General features: G+C 34.5%; 1 protein-coding gene across 3 annotated transcripts; it reads left to right on the forward strand.

Moving 5' to 3' along the window:
- The first annotated feature begins 186 nt into the window (after nucleotides 1-186).
- ANKRA2 (ankyrin repeat, family A (RFXANK-like), 2) lies at nucleotides 187-10,960 on the forward strand. Of its 3 annotated transcripts, none has more exons than XM_008573312.1 (9): nucleotides 187-575; nucleotides 2,691-3,079; nucleotides 3,768-3,926; nucleotides 6,148-6,213; nucleotides 8,131-8,228; nucleotides 8,728-8,853; nucleotides 9,170-9,236; nucleotides 9,766-9,846; nucleotides 10,476-10,960. In XM_008573312.1, exons 2-9 carry the CDS (start codon nucleotides 2,791-2,793, stop codon nucleotides 10,529-10,531), a joined length of 942 nt encoding a protein of 313 aa, XP_008571534.1. In that variant the 5' UTR covers nucleotides 187-575; nucleotides 2,691-2,790; the 3' UTR covers nucleotides 10,532-10,960. The 3 variants fall into 3 exon arrangements, with proteins under 3 accessions (XP_008571534.1, XP_008571535.1, XP_008571536.1); XM_008573313.1 differs by having other exon boundaries at nucleotides 187-448; XM_008573314.1 differs by lacking the exon at nucleotides 187-575 and having other exon boundaries at nucleotides 2,921-3,092.
- The last annotated feature ends 232 nt before the right edge of the window (nucleotides 10,961-11,192 follow it).

Below are 11,192 nucleotides of genomic sequence, written 5' to 3' on the forward strand. Positions count from 1 at the left end.
ATACTCACGAGACCCACGCAGCCCGTTGTCGCAGAGGCGGGCTAGGAGATCCGGAGGAGGAGGCGTGGCCGGAAGAGCGCGAGGCCTGCGCTGGTGACCCAGAGCGGCCAGAGCGGCCAGAGCGGCCAACTGCAATGACCCTGTCTCCGTAGTATTTGGGCAGGATGGACCGTAGAGCGTAAGACATAAAAAAAAAAAAAAAAAAGGAACGAAGAAAGAAACCCTGGAAGTCCTCTTGGCTGCGGCACGTTTTTTTTGCCAGAAGGTGAAAGAAGAAATCGGAAGTGACGTCGTGGCGAAAACAAGCCCGGTCTTGGGGACCTGTGCTCAATCTGTGACCACAAACGGGAAGGCCCGACTCGCTCTCTGCTGTCAAAGGTGGTCGCAAGGTTCTGCGCGCCCACTCGGTCGGCCTCTTGCCCTTGTCCCCGGCATCCGCTCACCACGGGTGAGCGAGTTTCAGCCTGGGACTTTTCCGGCACAGCTAGCCGGTGGCGACAGAGCGGACTTCCCTCCCTACAAGCGTCTCCCCTCCAGCGGGCTCCTGTCCTGGGACGCCGAGACACCTGTCGCCAGTGAGGCATCATTCATTTTCATAGCACTTTCCTCTCGTAGGACAATTCCAGGATAATGGAGAACCAGGGTGGGAGCGAGGAAGGGGCTCCTGTTATTAGCATTCACTGGGGCTAGCACAGTTGCCCACTCTGCCTCGTTAGGCTCTCTCTCCCTTCATGCCTGGGCTCTGCCAGAAGTGATCGTAGCTGTCTTTGGCCTTACCTCTTTTTTCTCACAGCTTCCTCTGTTCAGTCTTTTTTCCCCTCCTTCTCCTATTCTTCAAAATTTTGGCTTACAAATCAACTTTGCCTCTCCATTCTAGAGTAGTGCCAAGATAAGCGTTCTGTTTCCAACCACTCCCCGCCAAGCAAACTTGCTGTTCTCCCGTCAAAGACTAGTGTCGTCTATAAACTCTGATTTATAATTTGGAAGCTGTTTAAAGCTGGAAAGAATATTAAAATGCCTATTTCAACACTTTATTTTACAGATGAATAAATCTCAAAAAAATTATATGATTTATCTGTACAGGGTTTCACAGTTAGTTGGTGGCAATGTTGGGAATGGAAAGCCAGATCTAATCAGCAAATGTTTGTTGAGCATTTCTCGGTCATTTCAGGATAGAAAAGAAAAGGAAAAATTGTTAAAGTTCAGACCAGGAAACATTTATGGAGCACCTTCTAGGACCGAATACTGTTTTGTGTACAAAGTTTAGTAAAAGTGGTCCCCATTCTAGAGGAGTTTTCAATTTAGTGGGAGTTTAAATGGAAATTTTCAAGGCAATGGTAAATACTGAAGTAGATATATGCAGGGTGCTGAGAGAGCTCAGGGGACGTGCACTTAGCCCACCCCTGGGTTAGAGGGTTGGGGAGATGGTTCTTCCCTCAGGCAAGACAGTTCATATTGTGCAATTCCTTTTAAGGACCCATGGACCTCTGCATTGCACTTACATCTCCATTTGAATCACTGAACTAATTTTCTGTTCCGGTTTCCTTCTTTCTTTTCTCTAAAGTGTATTAACTTTTTTTTTTTTCTTACCATGTGTTACTTCTTCAACTCTTCTCCAATGGATTAATTTAGTGCTGCTGCTTGTCTTAATGGTCATGGGTGCTGGAGTCAAAAGAGTCGATATGTCTCTTATAATACATGCGCTTCCTTTTCTCCTTTCTAGGGTGCACACGGTGATTACCTGTCCTGCCTACTCAAAGGATTGTTATAAGGATCAATCAATGTTTTTAAAACTGTAAACAGTGGTCATCCGTAAAATGTTATGGTTTGCCGGCCCCTTCCCCACTGTGATTCTAATGCATTTTTCTCTATTAATTCCAATTTTAAATCACCTTGCACCCTGTCAAAATTTCTAGGAACCAATAAACCCTATCATGAAAAAATTAACTGGGTATTATTAATTTTCTTCCTGTCTCAAGTGATTATATACATCTGGGACAATTACATATCTTAGGAAGCCAATCCATAATCTACACACTTTATTTTTTATAAAAATATATAGTAAGTTAGCAATGCTTGATTTGAACAAAAACTGATAAATATACCTTCAGTTCATCAAAACCAAAGCTTTGTAAAGTCTTTCACTGTCTAGGAATCACAGATGTTATAGATAACAATACTAATAAACTTGGATACATCATGAATTATATCTTAAATTCAAACTGAAAGCCACTTATATAAACATAGCGTGTTTTAAAAATAAACCTCAGGTAAGAGCTTAAAGTTTTAACATGTAAGTTTATTTTCATTGTTAGCCTGATCTTTTATCCATTTGGCTATGTTCAAGTATAGGAAAGGGGAGAAACAACTAAAATTTGTTGAAATGTAGTGGTAGAGATGAGAATGTTACTGTATATCATTTGGTTTTCACCAGGATCCTGTAAGGTTAATGGTGGTATTCCTATTTTACAAATGAGACTGAGGCATAAGAGAAGTTGAGTAACATGTACAGGTCATGCAGCTAATAAATGGTGAAGTTTAGATTTGTATCCAGGTTTTTCAATTTCTGAACATTGTATACTTTCTATTAGGTTATAGGTGCGTATAAGAGTACTGATTGAAAGTGACTACTTTGTGTACTTTTACCTAAATTGATACAATACTTTTAATTTTCTAATTTTTTCTTGCAGATTTTTTAATATCCAGATTCCAAGAATACACTGGATACTGCTCTATAAAACCAAGAGGAAGTCATGAAGAAATGTTTTAATTGAGTCTACAGTGAAAATTATGGCTACTTCAGCAAATCTGGATATTGGAGCCCAACTGATAGTGGAAGAGTGTCCCAGCAGTTATAGTCTAACTGGCATGCCAGACGTTAAAATAGAACATCCACTGGACCCAAATGCAGAAGAAGGATCAGCTCAGGGTGTTGCCATGGGAATGAAATTCATATTGCCTAACCGATTCGATATGAATGTGTGTTCTCGATTTGTGAAGTCCTTAAATGAAGAGGATAGTAAAAACATTCAAGATCAGGTTAACTCTGACCTGGAGGTGGCATCTGTCCTATTTAAAGGTTGAAAGTTATGGTATAAATATCTACATTTGATTTTGGTTTTGTTTACTTGGGTGTGTGTTTTTTGGTTTTTTGCTTTTGTTTTTTTTGTTTTCTTCTGACCATGAGATTTTGAGTTTGGGAAGAGAGTTTGGAAGTCATGTTTAGTATGATTTTCTAGAATCTCACAGAAACTAAAATTAAATAATTTCATGTTATATAATGCTTAAAGGAAGTACATGTTGATTTTTTAAAAATTTCTTTCCTAACCTTTGTTTATTTACAAATTCTCTAATGAAGTTCCTTATTTTAAGATCAGGGAAAAAAAATTCTTGTGTCTTTTAGAAATGAATTAGCTTAATATTCCCTGTTCTATGAATATTTAATTTGCTTTAGCTTCCTTTGCTTTAATATAGTAAAGTCTGTCATCATGCTGTAGATTTACTGAATAATAAAACTAATGTCTTAGAATGAAATTGCTCAAGATTAATACATTTTTTGTTCTGGAATTTTTACTATAGTAGTATAGAGTTTTATGACAAAACTAATTTAATATCGCTTGATAAACAGTTGAGTTGAAGCTATTATACCTCATGTATTTCTTTTTTAATATAGACATTGACATAGAACTCTTATTGAAATGTTTTGTCCATAAGCATTTAAATAAGCTTAAAACAATGTTTTCCTGTGTCTACATTTTTTTACTTAGCTGAATGCAATATCCATACATCTCCGTCTCCGGGAATTCAAGTAAGGCATGTCTACACCCCCTCTACAACAAAACATTTCTCACCCATAAAACAGTCAACTACTTTAACCAACAAACACAGAGGAAATGAGGTCTCTACCACACCTCTATTAGCAAATTGTAAGTATTTGCCACTGATGTATTGAAATATTTTTATTACTAATATAATTGTTTCAGGAGTTTGGCTTTGAAACACTGTTTCCATTTAATGCATGTTCTCTGGATAAAGAAAATGTGGTATATATACACAGTGAAATACTATTTAGCCTTAAACAAGAAGGGAATTCTGTCATTTGTGACAACATTGATGAACCTGGAGGACATTATGCTAAGTAAAATAAGCCAAGCACAGAAAAGCAAATACCACAGGATCTTACATGTGAAATCTAAAAAAGTAGAAGTCAGAAGTAGAGCATAGAATGGTTGTTACCAGAAGCTGAGGGAGAGAAGTGAATGGGAAAAGGGGAGATTTTGATCAAAGGTACAAAGGTTCAGCTAGACAAGAGGAATAAGCTTCGATGACATATTGCACAGAATGGTGACTTTAATAAACAGTGATGCATCATATATTTCAAAATTGCTAAAAGAATAGATTTTAAATGTTTTCACCACAAAAAAATAAGTATGTGAGGTGATGGATTTGTTAATTAGATTTATTTAATCATTTCACAATGTAAACACATATCAAAGCATCACATTGCACTTCATAAATATATACAATTATTTGTCAATTAAAAATGAAAATTTTTAAATAAATAAATGCTTATTCTCTTTTTGAAAGCTTAAGTGATGTTCTATTAGGTTTAGTAACTTAAAACTTTTTCATTTATGAGAATACTTCAAAAAGTTCATGGAAAAATAGAATTAAAAGAATAGAATTAAAAGAATACAAATCTTTCCAGGAACTTTTTGAAGAACCCTTGTATTACTGCATTTTAAAATATTTCATGTTTTATATTTCTCTGTTGAGAACAAATACAGATTGAAATATTATTAAAATCTATAAAAACAATGAGTTATTTTGAACTCTGCAAATTAAGACGTCAGTATTTTTGTGTTCTTGAAGTGCAAGGCCTCATATTTACTTATTAAGTAGATCACTGATCAACAGATGATTTTGTAGTAAAAGCTGAGTGATTTGTACTCTAATTTTGAATTTGAATATAAAATATGAATTTGAAACCACCATTTTAAAAACTTTGAATCCACATTTTTTTAAAATGTAGAATCATTCTAGAGGAAATAAATGAATTAAAGTTTTCATATTTAAACTAGAAAATATTCTGTACAGTGTGAATATGTTAATCAGAGAAAACCAGTTAGCAATTTGATGTTAGTAACTGTATTTGAGAATATAATATAAATGTATCTTTATATTAATACATGGGGAAGTCTTTATCTTTACTTTTTTTCTTTTTTTTTTTTGGTGCTGGCTGGTATAGGGATCCAAACCCTTCTTTTGACATTGGTGTTGTCAGCATCAAGTTCTCCCAAGTGAGCTAACAGGCCAGCCCACTCTCTTTACTTTAGAAATACTAAATCCCTCCTGATTTCTGAATCACATGCAGTAGCAGTTAAGCCAGGAAGAGTATTCCTCTAGGACTCTCACCTCAGCTATTGACCATTAATAGTTTACTTAAATAAATTTGTATATGCCTCCTAATTGCTTTCCTTTCTGTATTAAGGCCATACAGTCATATCACTGAAGTCAACAATCAATCAAGTCCTACTAATTTTTAAGGAGAATTCTCATAGAACAATGCCTGTTCAACCATAAAATTTTTGAGCTGAAAAGAAATACCTAGAGATCATCTGGTTCACAGCCCTCATGTTACAGACAAAAAGTGTTTAATTGGTTATCCAAGATCACACAGCTAATTAGCCACAGCTAGGCCTACAGGCAAGATTTTATTTTTAAGGCTAGTTTTCCATTTATTACCTCACTCCTACTAATGAAAAACCCATGGAGTTTTAAAATAAGAATATTTAGGACTTGAATAGAGTCAATAATAAGACAAAAAGAGTATCTTTTAGACCTATCCTCCTCATAAGTTTGGATACAGAAATAGCATTTTAAAAATTAAGTACCTAAACCATTTCTTCAGAATAAATCTCATTGATAATAACAATTTGCAGATGTCAGAATTACTTTAAATGAACATATAAGAGTCAGTTCTCAATTATAGGATGGGTACTTGTAATGTTAGGATATACTTTAAGTTAAATTTTTATGGTGATAGTTTTTATTTGGGAAAAGAAAATTGTGGCACAAACATGAACAATGGGATGGTGAAAGTGTACCCTACAGATATACATGAAGCATTTTATGGTATTGTTTTAGCTTTGTCTGTTCACCAGTTGGCTGCTCAGGGAGAGATGCTCTACCTGGCTACTCGTATTGAACAAGGTAATAGCCTACTTTAAAATATTTATTTAAAACAAATTCAATAGAATTTATTACATTTGGTTTGGTTTTTTTAATATTGGAAAGAATAAAGACAAAAACAAATAGTTGCATAATCTCACCAGTTAACCCAATGGACAGTACAAAAAGTAAAGAATAAAGGTTATAACTTTCTTTACCACAATGTTCTATTCTCCAAAAGAAAACATATACGTTTTTTATATCTTCAGAAAATTTTTATTTACATTATGGGTAATATGTGAGAATGTGTATATGGTTGTTATTTATACAAGAGGGGAAATATTGTATACAGTACGTTGTACTTTACTTTTTTCACTTAATATTTGGAGAGCTTTCTGTGTAAGCACATAAAAATCTAGTTACTTTTAATAGCTCCGTAATTTTGTATTATATTGCATATATATATATATATATACTATTTTTTAAATTTTTAAGCCGTACCACTAGCGATGGTTGATTCTAGTTTGTTGCTATTAAATATCAATATTGTTGGCGTTCTTTTTAAGTATATCCATAGCATACATTTCTACAAGTAGATTTGCTGGGTAAAAGTGTAAGAATTGTTATTTTTATATACATTGCTGGATGTTTGTCCTCACACCATAGCTAGAGTTATTTCCCATACTCTCATTGATACGGGATATATCAGACTCTAATTTTTGCTACTCTGATGGGTGAAAAATGGTATCTCATAGTAGTTTCATTTATGTTTTTTAAATTATGGTCTATTTGAATTTCTTTTGTGTGAACTGCCTGCTGTATGTTGGTATATGAACTCTATCGAAATTAGCTTTTATTGTTTATGTTGCATATAGTTTTCTCCAGCTTGTCACTTTTCCTTTGACTTTCTTTGTGATGTTTTCAGACAAAGGTGTAACATTTTTAAGTAGTTAATTTACTTTCTTCTTTGTCACTTCTGGGTCTTATATCCTGCTTAGAAAGGATTTCTGACTCCAATATTATAAATAAATTCACCCATTCCTTATTCTACAACGTCTGTGGTTTCCTTTTTTTAATTTCAATCTTTGACTCATATGGAATATGTTTTGGTGTAATGAAGTAAAGATAGAGTTTTACTTTTATTTTCATTTTTCATAAAGTTAGCTAGTTGTCCCAACATCATTTATTGAATATAGGAGCAGGGTCAAAGTTTTATTTTTTTCTTAATCATGTCATTCTTTTGTAAGAAAGACTTAATGTAATCATTATATTTCTGCTCAAAAATATTTGGAGGTTTCATTTGCAACCTACGAAATAAGTTTAGGGAAAAAAGCTGTGGACTTTGTAACTATTAGACTAAATCTAGGTAATAAAATGGGGCTCAATCTTCATTCACATATTAAGTAGCAAACCATGAGAATAAGTGAAATTCACAGGCAGCAATGTTAGCTATAGAGTGGAAGATAGCTTTAATAAGATTTTGGAGTTTTTATAATAATATATATTTATGTAATGCTAAGGGCTATCATATGATTTCATTTTTATCGTGATTGTCCCAACTACACATTGAGATAAGGAAGGTATTAAGTGTATTGGAGAAATTAAGTGACTCGCCCAGGATCACACTGCTGGAAAGTGACAGAGCCAGGATGCAAATTCTGGTCTCCTGATTCTGAGACCAGTGTTCTGTTGACTGCCTCGTACCTAGCATTATGTCATGTCTGGTACTTTTATACTTTAAATAATATGCTGTATGAACTCAGCTATATATATTGAGGCACACTTTAATACATTCAGATGGCAAATTACAGTAGCACATAATAGGACTTCAGGAACAAAAGTCAGCAGAAAGTGAACTTCATTGAGTAATATAATCAACTTTTTGGAATGTTAGTATTTTCATAGTGATATCAATATGTCATTAAATTAGATCACAAAAATTGCTTTTCTTTTAAATAGAAAATGTTATCAATCACACGGATGAAGAAGGATTTACTCCTCTGATGTGGGCTGCAGCACACGGGCAAATAGCTGTGGTAGAGTTTCTACTTCAGAATGTAAGGAAAATGACTCAGAAAATGTATATGTACAGTTATATAAGTTCAGTTAAGTCTTCAGTAAAGTTTTTGTATCTCCAAAGAGCTAAATATGACAGAGGATACAAAAATTTTTTAATGCTTTTCATATTCTTGTGGAACTTGGATCTAGTTGGGAAGACAAGACTGATCATACATGAAACAGTGAAAAATAACTTGATGCCCAGCCCCCTTAAGTGCACCGGGAACAAAAGTACTGTCTGCTGTGCAGGAGGAGGCTTCATGGATGAGCTGTGACTTGACTCCAGAGTGAAAGCATAGTTAGGATTAAGATAGACAGGGGGAGGTAGGAAGGCATCCAAACAATCTTGATAACAAGGACATCATGAATAAACTTTCCATTATTTATTAATTCTACATTACCTGACTTAAGTGTTGAACTGTAATTATTACTGACAGAAATAACAATATTCTTGTTTAAATTAATTGAAAAGTCTTTTATCTCCCCTTCCCACGCCAGGGTGCTGATCCCCAACTTTTAGGAAAAGGTCGAGAAAGTGCACTGTCATTGGCCTGTAGTAAAGGTTATACAGATATTGTCAAAATGCTGCTTGATTGTGGAGTTGATGTGAATGAATATGACTGGGTGAGTCTACGATACTGAATTTAAAATTACAATAACAAATTCTAGAATTTATTTGGTTTGGGGAAGATATAATAAATGTTATTAAACACATGGAAGAATAATTAAATAATTAAATTAACTGAATATCTGGAAGAAAAAGTTAATGAATGTCATAAACTCAGTTCTTAGTTCTGATCTAAGTATTCTGCACAAAATGTTAAAATGATGTTAATCTACTTTTACATGTCCAATTCTTAGTAAAACTTCTCACAGCAGCATTAAATTACTCGAATATTGCTTACCCTGAAAAACTATCAATCACCTTTTCCATTTACAGAATGGAGGGACACCTTTGCTTTATGCTGTACATGGAAATCATGTGAAATGTGTAAAGATGCTCTTAGGTAAGCAGATAAAAGTAAAAGTTATTTAGAAAATGCCATGGGAACACTACTTTTTTCAACCTGGCCTCCCCTGGTATTACTTAGGAGAATCAGAAACTATTGCTAAGTACATTGATCCTGCTGCTGTTCACCCCTCAAACACCTACTACCATTGAGTTTCCACATGAGAAACAGCTCCGTCACACACCACATCAGCAATTGGAGATTTATCCTTGTGGCTTTCATTTGGGGGTTCCCATTTGAATCCAGTGTTTTCTCCATCTACAGTGTCTTTATGCATATGTTCTGTCTTCAGTTGTTTATGAGTTTCAGCCACTCTGGATCATGTCTGTTTGTTTGAAGTGGCTCCCCTGCAATACACCAAAGTGAATTCTGTATACCCCATGTATTCTGTACTTTGTCAGACCATCCTGAAAATACCCTCCAAATTTGCTGAAAATCTGCCCCGGCTGTTTGCACATGAGAAAGTAATAGACAAACATATCCACATTTTCATTTTATTTATGTAGATTTTTCTATTTTGATATAGAAAATGGAGCTGACCCAACAATTGAAACTGACTCTGGATATAATTCTATGGATTTAGCTGTAGCTCTGGGCTATAGAAGTGGTAAGTATTTTAGAACTTGGGTTTCATTTTAGTAAAGCTCTGTAAATAGTATAAGCCAGTGGTCCAAATCATTTTTACCACTTGAGTCATAAAACATGTTATCCTAACTCCCAGCATATACAAGGGCACTTCAAAAAAGTTGATGGAAAGATTTGTATTATCTTTCAATTCCATTTTTCCACGAACTTTTTGAAGTACCCTTGTACTTTTAACTGTGGGGCAAAGTCAACAAATTCCTACATAGTTTAGAAACGAGTTTGTTACTGTACTTTTCATCAACCCAAATAATTAGTTACTGGAGAAGAAGTGCACACCTACTTAATAAGATTTATTTAATATTTTCTTATCAAACTATTTATAGAACAACATTAGAACAGCCTTGTACTCTGGAATCTCCTTCAGTTTCAGTAGAGATGAAGGCACAGAAAGTCCAGTAACTTGGACAATTACTAAGTCAGTGACAGACTAAGTTTTAAGTTTTTTTAAGTACTGCCCTGCACTGTTGCCCTCAGACTATGAGTGTATCCTACCTAGAAACAACCTTATTTTAGGAAAAAATTGGGGATGTTAAGTTAAATTTGATATATTTTTTAAAATTTTGTATGATATTGAATGCCTATCTGTTCTAGTTCAACAGGTTATTGAATCACATTTTTTGAAGCTGCTTCAAAATATCAAGGAGTAGACATAGTCATCAAAAATGTCTGCCCTGCCATTTACTTTTACAAATGATAGTTTTGTTTACTTATAAATTTTTACCTCAGTTGCAATATTTACTGATTTTTAGTAAGTTTTAATAAATATTTCTCTGAGTAATTCACTGGTTTATAATAAATTTAATGTTGATGCTTTTTTTATAAATGTTTTACTGCATATTTAAAAGTATAAATTAATGTTTCATGGTTTGTAAATTTTTATGGTACATATAGTTATCTGTCTTTGTATAAAGTGTTGTAATTTGACATTTTCAGAAATTATTCTGCCCTATTCATCTTCATTCTTGTACTATAAACCCACTTAAAAAATGCTGTTATTGTTGAATTTTAAAAGTGCACAGTGTGATTGTTTACAAAGTGGTATTATAAGTAAATAAAGTACTTTTTATGTCAGTTTTCATACTAGTTTTTTAATTATATAAGATTATTAAGGGTTTCTTCAGGATTTTTAGATTAACCATTATGCCCTACCAAGATACTTCATTAGGGCCGGCCCGGTGGCGCACTGCTACAGTGCGCCGCTTGGGAGCGCGGCGGCGCTCCCGCTGAGGGTTCGGATCCCACATACAGACCGGTCGCTCACTGGCTGAGCGAGGTGCGGGCGCAACACCGAGGGTTGCGATTCCGTTG

This window comes from Galeopterus variegatus, unplaced genomic scaffold (genome assembly GCF_000696425.1).
Source record: "Galeopterus variegatus unplaced genomic scaffold, G_variegatus-3.0.2 Scaffold902, whole genome shotgun sequence".
Classification (NCBI taxonomy): Eukaryota; Metazoa; Chordata; class Mammalia; order Dermoptera; family Cynocephalidae; genus Galeopterus; species Galeopterus variegatus.